The following is a 19,530-nucleotide window of genomic DNA, read 5'->3' as shown; positions in this document are numbered from 1 at the left end:
GCCCTACTTCTGCCACTGACCTTGTTGTGTGACCTTGGCAAGGCAAGTCAGTTCCCCCTTTCACAGCCTGTTTCCCCCTCCTCTTTATAAGTTGGGAGTCAACACTGCCTCCCTCCCTAGGCTGCTGTGGTGAGAAATGAAAAGGTGGGTGGAAAGTGCCTTATAGAGAGTTTTGTAGCCAAGCAAGTTATGATTTTAAAAATTTAATCATTACTATTAAGGGAGGCAGTATGCGTGGGCTTTGAAGATAGGCTGCTTGAATTCGAATCCTGGCTTTGGCACTTACTAGGGTTATGACCTTTGGGAAGTCCCTTAACCACCAGTGCCTCAGTTTTCCCGTCTTTAAAATGAGCATAATACTAGTTTAACCTCATAGTGACCTTGCGGGGATTAAATGCACCTAGAAGAACTTCTGGCATATATTAAGTACTCAGTAAGGCTGGGCGTGGTGGCTCACACCTGTAATCCCAGCACTTTGAGAGGCTGAGGCAGGCAGATCACCTGAGGTGAGGAGTTCGAGACCAGCCTCGCCAACATGGTGAAACCTTGTCTCTACTAAAAATACAAAAATCAGCTGGGTGCGGTGGCACATGCCTGTAATCCCAGCTACTCTGGAGGCTGAGGCAGGAGAAGCGCTTGAACCTGGGTGGTGGAGGTTGCAGTGAGCTGAGATCCAGCCATTACACTCCAGCCTTGGTGACTGGCTGAGACTCCATCTCAAAAAAAAAAAAAAAAAACTGAAAAAAAATAAGTGCTCAGTAAACATTAACTGTTTACCTGCTTAGTGGTTGTCAAATTAAAGAACAAACAGAGGCTCTCTAAAATAAAAGATATTTCACTTAGGAATTAAGCATTGCAGTGGGAATTACCCATATGCCATAGTAAGCGATGTGCATTTTCAGGGAGGTGGGGGGAAGACAAAGATTTTTAAAGGAAAAAAATAAGGATTACATTATTGTTTCTGAAATAATTATCCTTGATTACAAAGATCAATAGCAAGGGTGACGCCAGTCTAAATTTGGACAGGCAGTTGCTGGGCAGATGTCCTTGCGGAAGTATTTTTTGTGCAAGGTTTCAATGGCCTTTGTGCAAGGTTGTGATTTGTGTAGTCTTTTTTGTTATCAGTCTTATTTGTTATGCAAGCATGAAAACCCTCTATGGCCTTCCCCAGCTCTATTTGTCAAGGTTTTCTTAACATTAGTGACTCCATTTTTATTCTGACCATGTTCATAGGGTCTTGAGCTGTTTTGCTCTCTTGGGAGTATATTAGGGAGGCAAGGTCCCCTTTGTGGCTCTGTGCTGAACACTTTACATATTTTAACTTACTCACAGTGTTGAGTACCATGATAGTACCTATTATACAGATTTTTGAAACTGAGGCTGAAGTTCAGAGCCTGGTTCAAGGAGGTCACACAGTGAGTAAGAGGAGGACCTGGGATTTCTGGCTGGTCTGGATCTGAGCCTAGCGTTCCTTACCTCTAGGACCTATGCATTCTGCATGCCCCACCCAGGACAGATGGAAAGGCTCTGAGTGGCCCATCCACACCTTGCCAAGACACCTGGGTTCTGGAGACCTAAGCTCTGGAACTGATTTGCTGTATATGACCTGGTCCAGGTTGCTCATTGTAACCTCTCTTGGCGTCAGCTTTCTTATCTCCCATCCAAGTACTAACCAGGCCCGACCCTGCTTAGCTTCCGAGATCAGACGAGATCGGGCGCGTTCAGGGTGGTACGGCCGTAGACTGTCAGCTTTCTTATCTTTCCAATGGGAATAATAATTTCCCAAAGCCCTGCTCTGCTCATCAGAGCTGTGGCCAGAAAGACACAGGCCATGGATGGAAGAGCAGTTAGAAACTGTAAAGTACCAATGCACTGGATTCTACTGAAAGGCTTTTTCTGAAAGCCTGGTGTTCAAGATCAGTGCCCTGAAGGGAGGGTCAGAGCTCCCCAACGCTTCTGGGTGTGAGAGCTACAGGAGACTCCTAGCCACTAGCCCTTCCTCTTCCTTCCCCTCCCTTGGAGGGGAAATGGCCCAGGCTGCTTAGTGCTGGCTCTCACAGCCACTCCCTCCTGCTCCCCTGCATCCTGCCGGGTCACCTCCCAGCTCAGGAAGTGAGATCTCCACTCAGCCTGCCAGGCGAACAGGAAGAGGCCAGGGTGTGCTAGCCAATTCCTGACTCTGCTCTGGATGTGAAAGCTCCAACTTAACCCCTTGAGCCAGCCCAGAATTCCCACCCTTGGAGCAGCAGCCGGGCATGAGACATGTGGTCTCTTGCTCTGGCATCTCCATGACTGGCTTTTGCAAGCCTTTTCCTCTCTCTGGGCCTCAATTTCCCTGTCTATAAAATGGAAGCTTATATTATTCCTGGACTAGCTCCAAACATCACTGAACTGCTGGGAATCTCAAATAGGACAATAAGTGTTTTGCATGCCACTAAAATTAGAAAACTATCTCTATTCCCTGCAGTGCTCCCTGCAGAGCCATAACAGATGAAGTGCTTAGTAAATGTCAGCGGAAGTGGTTGGAGATGGTGGATGTAGGCTCAAATGTATATGACCTTGAACACATTACCTCATCTCTTAGCGCCTCAGAGCCCTCACGTGTCAAAAGCAGGATAATGGCAGTACCTGCCTTGGAAGGCTGCTGCAGGGATTGAATGGGAACAGAAGTGCACAATGATAACATATTATTAAAATTAGCTTGTGAATCAAAGAAGAGATGAGCAAAACAAAGTCCCTGCTCTCAAAGACTTAACAATTGTGGCAGATAGGATTCATCTCTTTTGAACCACCTCCAGTTGATTGGCAGGGGCTGCCTGGAGGGCTGCGTAGAGGATTATAAAAACCGGATCTACTCCCAGCAGGAAGAAGGGATTGATTATCAATGCCTGCCATGGGCAGGAGTGGGGATATTAGCAGCAGGTGGTCAGTGCACATGCTGACCATGATCTGGTTAGAGACAAAGACACACAAGCCAAGAACTCTGGTATCAGGCCAGCGACTTGTTTGGGAAAGGCAGAATCAGGAGCCATTCCCCAGGCTGGTGGCATTCAAGCCAAACCTTGAAGGGTGAATGGAAGGAAAGTTACTCTGGGCAGAGGGAACAGCTTGAGCAAACACAGTGCCAGAGTTCTGCCTGCAAGGAACAGACAACCCCGCCAAAGGTGGCTTAGACAAGAAGGAACATTTATTCTCTCTTAAAACAAGTCCAATAATGAGGGTTTTCAGGTTATTTGAGCAGCTCAACACTGGCATCAAATTCCTTTATATTTTTTACTTTGCTGGTGTTATTGTGTCGCTCCAATTTATTTGTTGAAGCCCTAACCCCCAGTACCTCAGAATGTAATAGTATATGAAGATAGGGTCTTTAAAGAGGTGATGAAGTTAAAATGAGGCAGTTAGGGTGGGCCTTAATCCAATCTCCCTGGTGTCCTTATATGAAGAGGAAATTTGCACCTGTAATCCCAGCACTTTGGGAGACCAAGGCACGCAGATCACCTGAGGTTGGAGTTCGAGATCAGCCTGGCTAACATGGTGAAACCCCATCTCTACTAAATATACAAAATTAGCTGGGTTTGGTGGCACGCACCTGTAATCCCAGCTACTCAGGAGGCTGAGGCAGGAGAATCACTTGAACCTGGGAGGCAGAGGTTGCAGTGAGCTGGGATCACACCACTGCACTCCAGACTGAGTGACAGAGTGAGACTCCAACTCCAATAAAAATAAAAAAAGGAAAGAAAAGAGGAAATTTGGACACACCGAGACAGCAGGGTCACTTGTGTACGGGGAAAGGCCATGTGAGAACACAGTGGGAAGACGGCCATCTGCAAGCCATGGAGAGAGGCCTCAGGAGAAACTGTCAGAAGTGTTTGAACCAGAGCAACTCCATCTTGAATAGAAGCTAGGTAGAATGAGGCTGAGACCTACTGGGCTGCATTTCCAGACAGTTAAGGCATTCTAAGTCGCAGGATGAGACAGAGGTCAGCACAAGATACAGGTCATAAAGACCTTGCTGATAAAACAGTTGCAGTAAAGAAGCCGGCTAAATCCCACCAAAACCAAGATGGCCATGAGACTGACCTCTGGTCATCCTCACTGCTACACTCCCACCAGCACCATGACAGTTTACAAATGCCATGGCAACATCAGGAAGTTACCCTATATGGTCTAAAAGGGGGAGGCATGAATAATCCACCCCTTGTTTAGCATATAATCAAGAAATAACCATAAAAATGGGCAACTAGCCGCCTTTGGGCTGCTCTGCATATGGAGTAGCCGTTCTTTTATTCCTCTACTTTCTTAATAAACTTGCTTTCCCTGTACTGTACGGACCCGCCCTGAATTCCTTCTCGCGTGAGATACAAGAACCGTCTCTCGGGGTCTGGATGGGGAGCCCTTTCCTGTAACAAAACCAACTCTGCCAATGCCTTGATCTTGGACTTCCAGCCTCCAGAACTGTCAGGAAATAAATTTCTGTTGTTTAAGCTGCCCGGACTGTGGTATTTTGTTATGGCAGCCTGAGCAGACTCACGAACCTGGCAAGATGGCTGCAGTGGCCTTGGGAGCGGCACATGATACCATCCCGAGATAAGGCCAAGGGTTTCCCCTTCTTGTGTGTCTTTCTTTCATGGAGAAAAACCTTTCCCGGGAATCTTCAAAAGATTTCCCTTAAGAAGCCAGGGGCCAGATGCATTCGCCAGGACATATTTGGCTGCGTCAAAGACCGAATAACGGACCTAAACAGGAGAGTTTCTCTCTTCTTCAGGTAACAGTCAAGGGTGGGTGTGGTAGCTCCCTGGGTCCTGGACCTTGAAGTCTCCTATTTTGTCCCACCAAGCAGTGGTTCTGCTATCAACTGCAAGATGGCTCTCTCCACCCAGCTGCAGTCCAGCCAGTAGGGTTAACAAAGCAGAGAACATGATCTGTCTCTTTAAAGTGATGTAAGTAGCACAAATTTCTTCTTGGCCAGAACTTGGTTCATAGCTGAGCCTAGCTGCAAAGGAGGCTGGGAAATGTAGTCTTTTATTCTGAGTGGCTATGTGCCTAGCTAAAAACTCTTTATAGAAAAGGAGGAACATGGATACTGGGGGACACTTAGCAGTCCCTACCTCACCAGAATTGGGTCACATGCCCCTGCCCCCATCAATCCCTGGTCAGGGGAATTATCTTAGACCAATTGTCCTCAAATGTAGGCATGCATCAGAATCACCCAGAAGGCCTGTCAAACAGATTGCTGTGCCCCATTCACATGGTGGCTGATTTAATAGGTCTGAGGCCTGAGAATCTGCATTTATAACAAGTTCCCTGGTGCTACTATTCTGGAGACCACAGTTTGGAAACCACTGTCTTTGGTCAATCATGATTTGTCTCCTGGGGCCAGGTCAGGGTTACATTCCTTGGGCACTTTGGAGGGGGACCCTTGAAAAACCGGGGCTCCACCTGCATGAAAGCATGGCTGAGAAAGCCTGTTGGATGGCAATCAGGAGAGTCTTATGGAAACAGGAAGATGGGTGGTATGGAGAGGCTATGGGGGCCAGGTGGGGTATGTCAGAGATGAGACTCAAGATGGTTTTAGGCCCAGTTTCTAAAAGTCAGAGTTTGGCAGAAGAGTTTGACCTTTATCCTGAAGGCACTGGGGAACCATGGGAGGTTCTAAAGCAAGGAAATGCCATGATCAGATTTATGGAGGGTACATTAAAGTAGTGGTCCTTGGCTGGGTGCGGTGGCTCACATCTGTAATCCCACCACTTTGGGAGGCCAAGGCTGGAGGATTGCTTGAGACTACGAGTTCGAGACCAGCCTGGGCAACACAGGGAGACCCTCATTTCTATAACAATGTTTTAAAAATTAGCTGGGCATGGTGGCATGTGCCTGCAGTCCCAGCTACTCTGGAGGCTTAGGCGAAAGGATTGCTTGAGTCCAGGAGTACAAGGCTGCAGTGAGCTATGATTGCATCACTGCAATCTAGCCTAGGTGACAGAGTGAGACTCTGTCTCTGGAAAAAAAAAAAAAAAGAACTGCAAGGTCCAGGTCCTCAGATCCGCTTGCACCAGAATGCAGGATTCCCAGGCATGTTCTTTAAACACACCTGAAGAACTTTAAAAATGCAGATTTCCAGGCATGTTCTACCTATTCCCTGATTATGGAGGCAGAAATATGCATTTAAAACATATCCCCTCTTCTCCAAGTGATTCTCATGCACTTTGAAGTTTGAGAACCACTGGATTAGGATGGAAGCCCTGGAGACAGAGGCCCTCTTAGAGGCAATACCCCCTAGGATAGGATGTAAGCTCCTTGAGGGCAGGGACCTTGCCTGTTTTATATCTTTCTTGTTCACTATGCCAAGAACTGCCTGGCACCCAGTAGGTTCTCAATAAGTATTGGCTGTAGTGGAGTTAGGAACTTCAGTCTGGGCCCTGATTTTGTCATAGACTCATTCTGTGATCTCTGACAAGTATCCCCACCCTTTATCTCCCCCCACCCACTTTATCTGTAAAATGAGTTTGGAGATAATCTGTAGAACTTTTGGCCTGAGGATTCTGGTTGATTGATTGAAACGCTGCCCAATAAACAGGAGATGTTGTGTAATGTCCCAGCCTCTCCCAGCCAAAGGCCTTTCTCTCTTGAGCCACAGAGATTGTGGCAAGTGGTACCCTACCTATCCCTCCTTCCTCATCTCCTTCCCCTGGCCCAGAACAGCCAAAACAATAGGACACAAGCAGCACGTACTGAAATGACTTTTAATATCTCATGTCGCAGCAAAATTAAAAATATACAAAAAGTTTGTGGTGTACAAAAGAGTCTCAGTAAAGAGGCCCCAGCTCGGGGCCCCCTCCCCCTCCCCCTCCTGGGGGAAGCTCGGAGGGTGAATGGGGGTCGGGGGGATGAGGGATGGCACAGATGTAGTAAATACCAGGAGGTGGGACCAGGAAAAGGAAACAGAAGAGGACAGGGGTGAGGGCCCGTTAGGGAGGAAGAGACGACAGGGAGGGGAAGAATCACTCGGAATTGTGCTGACAGAGGGAGATTAGCCCCTCAGGCATGGCTAGTGATTCCTAGAGTTCCAGGGGCATGGAGGGGAGGATCAGGGCTGGGGATATTCTGGTGGGACCCTCAAAAGAACCGGGTTCTGGTCTCACCCTGCCACCAACTTGCTGTGTGACCTTGGGCTGACCATCTCCCATCTCTGGGCTTGCCCCTTCAGTAAAATAGGATGCTGGATGTCTAAACCATTGATTCCCAACGTGGGGTCCCAGACCCTGAGGGCCTGTGAAGGCAGGAATGAGTGCCCACGAGTGCTTTTGAGAATTTTGTATTAAGCAACTCAATAAAATACATATATTCCCCCACCTTCAAGCCCTAGAAGTTGACTTGAGGCCTTGGAAACATTTATCTGCAATCAGAAGCTCAGCTTGAGTTAATTTAATATGGGAAAATGAATTCTTCTTCAAGAAATGAGGCTGGTTTGGGAGAAAAATCTCCTAAACCACAGGATCCTCAGGGAAGAAAATAATGAGGGAGCTATGGGAACGGTTCAGATACCTTCCAGCTATTTCATGATGGGTTCGGAAAGCCAGTGGGGCTGGGGGCTATGTTTATATGAGGCTCCTCCAAGTTCGGTGGTTTAGCACAATGGAGACCAGGCAGAAAAGGGTCAGATTCGATCTGGGGGGATTTGGGTGAGAGAGAGATGGAGGAATCACCTTTTCCCCCCTGGCACCTTCTGTACCCCCTCTTTGTCCCAGGATACCCTCCATTCTGAGATTACTGCAGGTGCCCTGGGACCCCCACCCATTCAGCCTGGCCAGGGGTGCCCTTGCAGTGGTTATGCATAGAATAAAGGCCAGGGTTGCTGAGGAGAGGGCAGCCTTCTCCTCCAGAGAAGGGAAGGGTGGCAGAAGCTAAGCACAAGGGGGGAACCTTTCTGTCCCCTGGGGAGTTTTCTGTCTCCAGAAACCAGGCCAGGCCTGGACAGGGCCTTCCTTTTCCACTCCCACATCTCCCACTCCAGAGTTTTTCCTCCCCATACCTCTACCGGGGCAGCAGCCAAGGACCCAGAAATGTCCTATGCTCTCCCCAACCAGAATGGCACATTGAAGCTCCTTTCCTCCCCAGCCCCAGGTCTCAGAAGCCTCTATGGTTGGGAAGGGGGACTCAGACCCCAACCCTACTACTGCCCATGCGGCTTGACACCCACTTGTTCCCTTCCATTGAGACACTGCAAAGCACTTTAATATAGAAACTACAGCTCCCCCTACCAACCTCTACTGCAGGCCCCACCACAGCTTGAACTGGGAGGGAGACAGGTGCCAAAGGTGGCAGGGGCCAGCACAGAATGGGACTCTTGGGTCCTGGCTTTCAGTCCACATCCTGCACCTGGACTCCCCTGCAACCCAATGTAGATTCCTCCTAACCAGGGGCCCCCAAGCTGGAGAAGACTCCAGCAGCCTCTAACCCCATGAGGCAGTGGAGGGGCCTGTAGCCCTTATCAGATGATTCCCAAACCAGGGACCCTGTGGACCCCCAGATTTCCCTTTTCAGCCGAGAGGGCAGTGGGCTCAGTTCTCAGATAGCCAGGTGATGGGGATTTAGGGTTGGACTAGCAAAGTCTCAGAGGGAGCCACAGCCTCTGTCCCTGACTTCCGCTGAGGGGTTTCCAGACTCTGCAGGACACTCCAGAACCTTCTCAACATTTTGAACCGTAAGTCTCAAACTGGTGGCACGTGGGCCAAATATGAGTGGCCAGCAGTTTCCCAAACATTTGAATTTTAGTACCTACAGGCAGGGCACACACTCACTCTCCTGTCTGCCGGAGTCCCCAACACTCCCTATTGTCTCCATTACTCTTAGTTTCATTATCTCGAGGCATTTGAGTTTGCATCCCATGCAGCCTTTGTCCCGGAAAACCTTCTCCCTATTGTCTGAGGCTTCTGTGGACTCCAGGTCCAGATGAATTCCAAGGGAAGAACCTGCAGAACTCGAGTACTTAGGAGGGTGTTGACTGCAAGCGAGACCTTCCCTGGATATTCCCAGCTCCCTCAGCCCTTATCCAGAGGCCTGGACTTTCCCCAGGCCTCACCTTCCCTGCCCTCTGTCTTTCCCGACTCTCATGGGTGACATGCCTCTGTGGGACACAGGTGTAGCAGGGAGCTGGCTGGGGGTAAGGCAGATTTTGGGGAGACACAAGAATGAGGCAGATGACAGGAGGGGATCAAGCAAGGCTCCCTCATTGGGGAGCCCTCTGTGGGGGAGTGGGGAGGTCTGTGCTGTTCAGCTGGGGTGACAGTTACAAGGCACATGGCACATCAGTGCCAGGAGGCGCCGTGATGTGGGTGTGTGTGGTGCCTGCAGAGGTTTGGGGAACACAGTCAACAGCGTGGGGGTCAGTTCTAAGAAAACAGGTAGACAGAAGTCTGCCCTGGAGATGGGGACACTGGTCTCCTGGGGTTAGAGGTAACTGAGGGCAGGGCCTGCCATATTTGGTACCCAAAGCATCCTGTTCTCTTCTGTTCCTGGCAAAATTAAGACACACCCAACTACCTCTCATCCCCAGGGAAATCCTAACTGCCACTGACTTCCTGTGTGGCCTTTGGTGAGTCCTTGGTCCTCTCTGGGTCTCACTTTCTCCTGTCTAATGGATGTGGAGGGCAGGTGGCTTAAGGAACCCTCAGGGACCCTCTGGGCTGCAAGGACCCTGGGAGGGTGGGAAGGACAGGGAAGGACTGAACATCCAGACTGGGGTGGGGGTCAGGGGACAGGAGGCAGAGGACCGGGGGGTCAGTTCTGCTAGGGGAGAGACTGGCTGAGGTAGATTGTGTCACAGAAAGAAAAACAAAACAGCTCCAAGGGGATGGACCCCTCCCTCATCTGACTCCTCTATCCCAGTGAAATGAAGGGACAAGCCAGTGGAGCAGGGGGCCTCAGGCCTGGTCCCGAGCTCCTGGGTGGAGAGTCCTTTAAGGGCTGAGACTCTCTTCTGAGGGTGAGAAGCAGGAGAAGGTGCCTGCAACCCTCTCCCTGGGCCCTTTGACTGTGGCCATTTCTGTGCCCAGATGTCCCTGCAGGCAGAGGCCCTGAGGGAAGGGTGTGTGGGGTTGAGAAGAGGTGGGGAGCGGGGGTGGAGTAAAATCCAAAAATGTAGCCATGGCTTCCCTGCGAGCCTCAGACCATGCCAAGCCCTGCCAGCACGTCCCTGCCCCTTGGGAGTCTCCTGGAGTGTAAAGGACCCCAGCTAGGACTTTTCCTCTAGAAGGCAGCAGCCAGATGGGCCATTCTGGGATACTGGGGAGGAGAATAACTTGCCAAGGGTGACCCTCATGCTACATCTCTGGGCCTCAGTTTCCTCATCTGTAAGATGGGTTGATAATACCTCTCTTGCAGGGACGTCGTGACCAGAGGAGAGTGTAAGTGAAACGACATGGGGTGAAAATTCCTGGCACAAAGTTGGCCCTGGAGAAACAGTCTGTTTCTGGGTCTGGGTCCGCATCTTCAGAGCTCCCATCTCACAAAGGCTTTGTGTGTGAATTCAGCCTCCAAAGATGGATTTGGAGGATGGATGAACCCAACAGAGTGGGCCTGGGTCAGCCTTGGGATTCTCCCACCTCCCGTCACCCTCGAGGCCTCGTTCCTGAGGGTGCTTAGCAGCAGAAAGAAGGAAAAGCACTCTTGCTGTGTTGGCAGGAGGGATGATGCGTACACCATCTCGGCCTGTGTGCTGGTGGGGAGGGTGACTCATATCATGGTTGTGCTTGTGCTTGTGTGTATGTGGGCAGTCTGGCCCTCTCTGCCTTTGGGGTTACCCTGCATCCCCAGCAATTCATCATTACCCATCACCTTTTGATGGGCAGCCCAGAGTCTGGGACCTTGAGAGAGTGGCTGCCACTCTGGGCCTCAGTTTCCCATCTGTAACCCAAGAGAGGCTGAACCAGGGAGGGCTAAGCATCCCTCTAATTTGCATAGTCTAGGATTCTCATGGCCCACCTCACTCCAGGATCAGGTTGGCATCTGTCCTTAACATCCGCTGCTGTCCTCTCCCACCAATCACACCTAAGTTGCTGTGGGAGTGTGGGGGGGGGGTGGGGGGGTGGGGGGGATAGGGTTCCCAGCTCTGCTAGAGGCTCTGTCTCCTCACCCCATGGAACTGCCTGCTTCCCCTCTCCCATACGCCCCCTCAATCCAGCACTGGCTGTCCTAGGTGGGAGGAGGGGCCCTGGATGAGTCCCCTGGGCACTCCAGGATGTTCAGGCCATGGGAATAGACCACAGGTCCTGGGGAGTCATCAGATCTAAGGCAAAACAAGTCAGTTTCCCAGATGCCGCTCCAGGGAGCCCCATTTCCAGGGTGGCTGAGAGCCAGGATTCATGTCACATCTCCAGAGCTATTTTTTTTCCAGCTGGGAACCAGTTGGCAGCTGAAATGTCTCAGGGGTTCTGAGGACAATTTCCTTTTAGAAAGATGGCTATGGACCAAGGTAACAGGGGCCTAGAGCTCCCATGAGCCCCAGAATTCTAGAATGAGAGCACCCATTCCTAGAAAATTCCATTCACACTGGGCTCTAGAACCTCTTCTCCCCCACCACTGTGACAGGTGCTAGAATCCCCCACAGCAGAACAGCAGGCCTCCAGTGTCCTCCTCCTCACAACAGAATACACAGATCAGAGTGGCTCCCTGGGACATTTTATCAGCCTAGCACTCTAGAACTCAATCTAGAACTAAGCCTGCTTCTGGATCAGGTCCTCTGATAACTGTGCTAAAATCTCACCTGCACTTGAGCCCAGAGATCTTTCCAGACATCTTATCTGCTGTGTTGAAGACCTGTATCTAGAAGCCACGTTCCAGGTGCTCATCTTGAACAAAAAATGGCTCCTTCAAACATTTCACCTGAGGTGTGTGGAACCTCATCCTTCACAGAGCCAACAACACAACAAGAGACGTCACCTAAGGAGTTCATTCTTGTTCGCTATGCTCTGGATTGCAGGTTCCCCTCCCCCAAGTCTTCCACCCCTCCATGCTTCTGCCAGCCTAGACCCCCCCCCAGTTCTTTCTCCTATCCATCTCCAGCACTGCCAGCCCCCCACCCCAACACTCTGCCCCACCCCAACTCCCTTCTTCAGCTCCCTCTTGCCCTGGCTCCAGGCCTCAGATGCTACAGGAGCCATGCCATCCCTGCCCACACAATGCTCCAACCTCACCCCATCCCTTCCACGGCCTCCTCCATCCTTCTCAGAGATCTTTTCCCACCATAGAGGCAGCCCACTCTCCACAACCCCTGAGGAGCACAGGGTCTAGGTCATGGACCCCAGACAGTGCCCTTTCTCTGGCAAGTCCAGCAGGGGCAACACATGGGCAACGCCAGGCAGGGGAGAGGTGTGGAGGCCCCATGAAAGCAGGGCAGCTCGAAAAGTGTAGCACCAGATGATTCCCCAGGCCCTGGGTCAGGGGAATTTAGGGAATGGGCCACAAGGCTGAAAACAGGGCCCAGGGCTGGGGCCTCCGCAAGGCTGCCCCCTCCCCTGAAAGAACCCAAGAGTGGGGCCGCTCTACCCTTGGACCAACAGATCCACTCCCCCTTAGCCTGGTGGCCCTGAAATTCGGGGCTCAACACTGCAGCGGATGTGGGATCAGCCAAGCCTGTCCCTTTTGTGCTGGGACACTGTAGCCTACACTGTGGTCTCATACTCCAGCAGCTCCTGGGAAGTCCCCACACTCCGGTACTGCAACCGGGGCGTGGCAGGTGAGGAGTACTCCAGTGCCAGGATGGTCTTCCGGAGCCGGCGGTCAATAAAATGAGCATCCCAGGCCGGGTACTTCTTGCGAGGCAAGTCAATCCGGATGACAGGCCCCTCTGTCCGCAAGGTGCGGGCCACTGGTGTGGGAGGCAAGCCAGGCCGCACCTGGAAGACAGGTGGGGTGGGGGTCCCTGCACGCTCTCCCGCCGAGGCCCCATCCCGCTCAGCACCTGTAGTCCTTGGCAGGGACCTGGGGGGACTCGTGATGGCGTCAGCGGGTGGGCCACAGGGCTCTGAGGCCTTACGGAAGATGCAACCAGGTGCCTGGGGACCCAGCATGGGCCCGTTGGGGTGCAGGAGACAGTAGTAGACACACATGAAGAATATGCCCAGGGCAAAGCTGGAGGCCACTACGCAGACCATGATGAGCGAGTAGAAGTCGGTTGAGAAGTTGCGGCTGGAGTACCAGAAGCCGGTGAGCGCGGCGTTCTCCAGCAGGACGATGCAGTGGTAGAGGGTCATGCGGCGGCGGCTGCGGCCCTCCTTGACGTTGAACCAGCAGAAGATGTAGATGATGCCCACGACCATGTTGTAGATGATCTCCTCCCACTTGGACATGCAGAAGTCCGTCTCCCCTTGGATGACCCAGAAGGTCATGACGCACCAGTGGGCCACGATGAAGATGCCAAAATAGAGCTTGTAGACACTGGCGAAGAGCGCGAAGGCCAGGCCGCGGGCGGCAATGCTGAACAGGTGCCACAGCACCTGTGCCACGGCGCCCTTGTAGGACAGCGGCCGCTTGTCGTCCCGCGAGTCCCGCAGCACCTTCTGGTAGGAGGCCAGCGTCCAGGCCAGAGACACGAGGGAGGCGGAGGTGGAGAGGGCTGTGGAGACAGGGTAGGGGCGGGGTGGGCTGGGTTAGGGGCGGGCTCGGGTTGGGGTCTGGGGAGAGGCGGAGGGTTCTGGGTCAGGAGCTGGGTTTTGAAGAGGCGTGAGGAAAGGAGCTGTGGATCAGCAGGGGTGTGGGGAAGGTCTGGGAGGTGGGGAGCTTCAAGAGCCATGAAGAGGTGTGGTGAGGGTGCACGGGACTGGGTACTTCTGTAGGGTGGGAGCATAAAGGGAGACGAAGATGGGGGTTTGGCCTCCATCTAGGACTCTGGTGTGGGGCTGTTAGGGTTCAGGGGTCTTGGTGGGAGGGTGGGAAATGAGGGTCCGGGACTCTGGGAGTGGAAGAGGAGGTGAAGAGGAGGTCATGATTAGGGTGTGGAGCAGCCAGGAGGGGGCCATTAGAAGTCGTGGGCCACCAGGAGGAGGCCGGGCATGGAGAGGAATATCTAGAGCTGAGCTGAGCAGAGCTGAGGGGCAGGGATGGGGAGACCCAAGGTGGGAAGCGTTGTGACTGGGACCCCGTAACTGGGCAAGGGGTCCCCAGGGCCGTGAGGGGTGGTGATAGTCTTTTGGGACACTGAGGATGGGTTGGGCAAGGACTAGGTTGGGAGAGCATGGAGTGCTTCAGGGAGACAGGGGGATGCGATTTTTCTCTGATATTGAGGGGCTCTGTCATTATGGAAGGGGCAAGGTGGGAAATTAACAGGGCCTGTAGGGAGGAGGAGGGGATGGGTGCCAGGACTAGGCCTGGGAGGGCCCCCCGGGGCCCCCCAGTGAAGGGGTAGGCTCTCTGGAAACTGATGTGATTGGCCAGGTCTATGAGGCAGGGGGTCCCCAGGAGATGCAGGCTGGGATCAGGTTGGGGAAGGAAGTGGGCAGGGGATTCCCCAGAGGGTCTAAGGTGTTTGGGTGGGAGATGGGGTTTGGTTGGCTCTGGCAACGGGGAAGGGAGGAGGGCAGGAGCGCCCAGCGGGGCTGATGGGTGTCGAGGGAGTGGAGGGGCCAGGTCCCTCCTCACTCTGAGTGTAAGTGGGCCATCGAAGGGGACGCGGGGGTCTCGAGAGGCCTGGAGGGTGGTGAGGGTAGAAGGGGCAGGCCTCCCTAAACCCTGACTGAGTGAGCCCTGAGCTGGGGTGGGGAAGCGCACAGGGCATCCCCAGGGAGCCTGAAGCAGGGAGAAAGGCCCGGTGGGGTGGTCCCAGGCGCAGAGGGTGAAGGGGCGGGCTCACCCGGCAGCAGGTCGGGCGCGCCACCGCGGTGCACCAGCAGGCTGAGCTGCAGCACTAGCTGCGGCGCGCTGCGCAGGAAGGTCTCCAGCAAGCGCAGCATGCTCACGTCGGCGCTCTCGAACAGCATCTGCCAGTAGAAGTGGCGCCGCAGCCGCTCCCCGCGCCAGCGGCTCTGCAGCCCCAGGTACAGGGCGCGCAGGTACCTGCGGGAAGGACGCGGTGCTCAGGCTCCCGCGCGCTGGTTCCTCTCGCTCTGTCGCACCCGCCCCGAGCCGCCCACAGGCGCAGGGGGCAAGTCACTCCCTACGCTGAGCCTGTTTCCTCAGCTGTGAAATGGGCATTTCGAAAGGATCACCTTATGAGGCTGCTGTTGAGGAGCACTGAATGGACTCATTAGCTTAGAGAGAGGACTGGCACTAAGTAAATAAAGCCTTTAATACAACAGCGGCATCGCCATTATTCCTATAACGGTTGGGGCGTGCTTTCTTTGGAGGGTTACTGACACCTTGGAGTGCGTTGAGCTTACAATAGCCCTGTTACCCGACCCTTACTTTGTTTTATTTTAGAGATGGGGTCTCATTCTGTCACCCAGGCTGGAGTGCAGTGGTGCGATCTTAGCTCACAGCAACTTCAAACTCCTGGGCTCAAGGAATCTTCCCGACTCAGCCTCCTAAGTAGCTGGGACTGCAGGCATGTACCACTACACCAGGCTAATTTTTAAATTTTTTTCTGGCTATGTTGCCCAGGCTGGTCTTGAACTCCTGGCCTCATCTCAAGCGATCATCCTGCTTTGGCCTCCCAGGGTGCTAGGATTACAAGCATGAGCCACCGCACACGGCCCAATTCCCATTTTGTAGGTGAGCAAACTGAGACCCAGAGAGGTATGTCATTTATCCAAGGTCACACAGCTAGGAAGCAGTAGAACCAGGACCCAAACCCAGCCATTCTGGCCTCAGGGCCGGCACTCTAACCATTAGACAACACTGCCTCTGACTGTAAACCATAAAAAGTTTTGCGTCACATAGGTTCCTTCCAGGAACAGTCCCTACTGCCTGGTGCCAGCCCCGGTTCTGTTGCCACCAGCAGCTCCCTGGCCTGTTCCCTTCTCAGTGCCCAGATGAGGTGAGATCCTCACAGCTCAGTGCCCAGCTGTCACCCCAGGGTGCAAGGAAGGTGCTCACAGACACTTTTCCTTGGCATCTGAAACTGCTGCTTCCTCTCATGCCACTTCTCCCAACAAACTCTGGCTCTTCATGGCCACTCTGCACAGGTCACAGAGCCAGAGCTCACAATGTTCTCCCTCCTTGCTGAGGAATTGTACCTATTGTTTCCTCTCCCTAAAACACCCTGCCCTATCCCCTAACCCCATCCCGGCCCCAACCTGGGATGACTCTTGCTTTTCTTCCAAGGCTCAGCTTTTGAACACAATTTTGTCCATAAAGCTTCCGCTGACCACCTTCCACCTAGGGTAAGGGCCTCTCCCAGGCTTCCGTCTAATCTAGCTAGCACTTGTCACAGTGGGTTGTAACTGCCTGGTTATGTGCACATCTCCCCCATGCTGTGAGTACCTGGAGAATGACTAGGCTGGCTTGCTAACTGCTGCATCCTCAGTTCTTAGCACACAGTAGGTGCTTAATCTATATGGGCTGAATGAATGAAAGTGTGCTTAATCTATATGGGCTGAATGAATGAAACACGACTGCAGGCTTGTTGAACTGAAAGGAACTCTAGTAACCCTATAGGGGGTATAGAAGGGACTCTGAAGTCCTGAGATCAATCCCACTTTGCTTCTAATTTACTGTGTGATCTTGAGCAAGACCCTCTCTGAGCCCTAGTTAATCCCTCCCAAAGTGGCAGTGAGGATTAAATGAATGAAAAGAAACTTTGCACACTATGAAGTACAGTGCCCATGTAGGGTGAGAGGGGACCTCTCCACACAGATCTCTGGGTCTGATTTCCCTTCTGCCCTGGTTCCTTGCCCAGAAGCTCTACTCCTGCAGCTACAGACCCTGCCACCTTCCCAGCACCCCCCACTCCCGCCGGCTCCCCAAACTCTCTGATTCACGGGGCAGGCACACTCTTTGCTGCAAACCAGAGGACTCTTCCAAAAGTGGCTTTCCCAGGAAACTGGGGGTGGTGTGTGTGTGTATGTGTATGTGTGTGTGTGTGTGTGGAGGGGGAACTCTTACACAGATTCTCTGACCCCGCTGCCTGGATCTGAAACTGGGGAGCCAGAGATTTGGGGTCTATTCCCAGGGTGAAGTGCTGGCACTTCCAGGATGTTGTTTGGGAACCAGGGGACTCACTCTATTCACAGCCCAAGGGAGGAAGTCACAGTTCTCCCTGGATGTGGGGCCAGCTGATACCAAGTTTCCTCAAATGAGTATACTGGTCTTACCAGCTGTGTGGCCCTCTCAAAGCCTCAGTTTCTCCATCTGCCAATGAAAGGGATGAGTTTGATGACTCTGGAGATCCTTTCAGAGTGAATATTCTGGGACTCTCTCTGCAAAATGAGGCCAGGAACATCCCATTTAGGACCCTCCTCCCCATCCCTGGGTCATCCTGGCATCAGTCTATGGCATAAACACACCATCAACATAACACATGACAGGATTGGCAGCCAGGATGGGGAAGGGGGCTGTTCCCTCAGAAGCTGACTCTGGAAATGCAAAGCCCCCTCTGTCCAACTCTCCTGTGCCACGCTGGAATTCCTTCAGTCATTTCCAGCCTGGTGCATCTATACCCACTGCTCACATGCTGCCCAGGACAGGGACCTCAGCCTGCTGCATCTACACTCACTGCTCACACGCTCCCCAGGACAGGGACCTCAGCTTCTGAGCAGCTCCAGGTCTGGATTGTATTTCTTCTGATAAGCAGAAATTTGTCTCCCTGTATCTTCCATTTTCTGGACTCCTGCTTACCCCACACATAAGGATCCCTGCAGCCAGAATGATTCATTCATGTAGCAGGTGGATTCTGACCACCTGCTCTGTGCCAGGCTGTGTGCCCGTATGTATCTCCCAGTCCCATGGAAGAGAGACAAGATAGGAAGTGAAATAATGCTATAAGATGCCTTGGAAGGAAGAAACATTTGATCTCAGTTTTTTGTTTGTTTTTGTTTTTGTTTTGTTTTGTTTTGTTTTGAGACAGAGTTTCGCTCTTGTTGCCCAGGCTGGAGTGCAGTGGCGTGATCTCGGCTCACCACAACCTCCGCTTCCAGAGTTCAAGCGATTCTCCTGCCTCAGCCTCCCGAGTAGCTGGGATTACAGGCATACGCCACCATGCCTGGCTAATTTTGTATTTTTAATAGAGATGGGGTTTCTCCATGTTGGTCAGGCTTGTCTCAAACTCCCGACCTTAGGTGATCCACCCGCCTCAGCCTCCCAAAGTGCTGGGATAACAGGTGTGGGCCACCACGCCTGGCCTGATCTCAGTTTTAAAGCATGGGTTGGCATTTGAAGGCACACAAGAGATGGAAGGTCATTCCAGGTGGGAGAATCAGCTGAAGCAAAGGCTCAGAGGCCTGAAAGAATTTGGCATTTTAGGGGAATGGCCAGAGGTTTGCTGGGCCTGGACAAGGGGTTTTAATGGGCAGGGACATAAGGAGACTAGAATTGTGAAGGGCATGAAATTCTGGACTGAAGAGTTCAGATTTTATTCTCTATCTGAATGCCATCCCAGAATCAGGGGTGATGAGCTTGGCTCAGTGGCTTAGAAAGCTTGCTGTGGAGGCTGGCTTGGAGGAAAGCCAGGAGAGGATGGGGTTTGGTCCAGGTCTGAAATTACAGGGCTGAGCTAAGGCATGGGATACAGGAAGGGCAGAGAGAGATCTGGAGATGGCCAGAGGTGGGGGCTGGGGGAGAAACCAAGATGGCCCTTAGAACACAGGCCGTCTTTCCTAGCCTCCATCCCCACTGCCGCCACATTCCCTTCCCCTTCCCATGGCTCTGGCTTTGACTAGGAAGGAGAGACCAGCTGGTCCAATGTGAAGGGGCCTGGGGAGTTGGGGGAAGGTGACACCCTGGAAGTTTATCTCAGGCTGGAAGACCATCTGTTTCCGGGCCCGGGTCAGCATGAGAGAGGCCCTGGCCCCCGGCCAGCATCCATCACTACCTGACGGGCCACCTGCCCACCTCCCTGCCCACTCCTGCCCCCTCCTCTGCCAGCTCCTAGCTAACCACAGACAAAGGGCTCACACAGCCCAGGGCCACCGTGGGCAGGAGCAGGGATGGAGGAAGAGAAGAGAGGAGGGCTCAGAGTACCAGGAATGTGGGGTCAGTGGGGAGTGTGGAAAGACCACACTGTGGTCTGGGGATAAAAGGCCTGGGTTCTGCCTCGCTCTGCCCCTTTTGGCAACAGGACCAAAACTGTGGCTGTTCCTTCCAGCCAGCACGAAAAGCTCTCTGCCAAGGGCCTGTGAGATTTTCATGGGCCTAGGAAAATGTTTGAAGCCTGAAAAAAAAAATTGGCTCCAAAACACAGGGAAAAACTACAGAATCAAAATTAATAAATGTTTAATTAAATGTGTGCAAAACAGAACATGATGTCAGCCAGTCAACTACAATTTGGCTTTTATCTGGTCATATATAATTTACATGGGATGTTTGATGTAGCTGCATTTTAATATGCTTGATAGATGTGGTGCCCACAAAGGTCTTAAAACAGTCCTGCCCAGGACATGCAAC

The 19,530-nt window shown here is 52.5% G+C and overlaps 1 protein-coding gene across 1 annotated transcript in view; it reads right to left on the bottom strand.

The window, feature by feature from the left end:
* Nucleotides 1–11,664: 11,664 nt before the first annotated feature.
* Nucleotides 11,665–19,530, bottom strand: part of XKR7 (XK related 7) — a 29,684-nt gene continuing 21,818 nt past the window's right edge. Inside the window, 2 exon segments of the mRNA NM_001033034.1 lie at nt 11,665–13,612; nt 14,846–15,048. Of these exon segments, the coding sequence (NP_001028206.1) occupies nt 12,660–13,612; nt 14,846–15,048 (1,156 nt within the window). The 3' untranslated portion in view covers nt 11,665–12,659.

This window comes from Pan troglodytes, chromosome 21 (genome assembly GCF_028858775.2).
Source record: "Pan troglodytes isolate AG18354 chromosome 21, NHGRI_mPanTro3-v2.0_pri, whole genome shotgun sequence".
In the NCBI taxonomy this organism is placed as follows: Eukaryota; Metazoa; Chordata; class Mammalia; order Primates; family Hominidae; genus Pan; species Pan troglodytes.
This window is presented reverse-complemented; position numbering and strand designations above follow the sequence as displayed.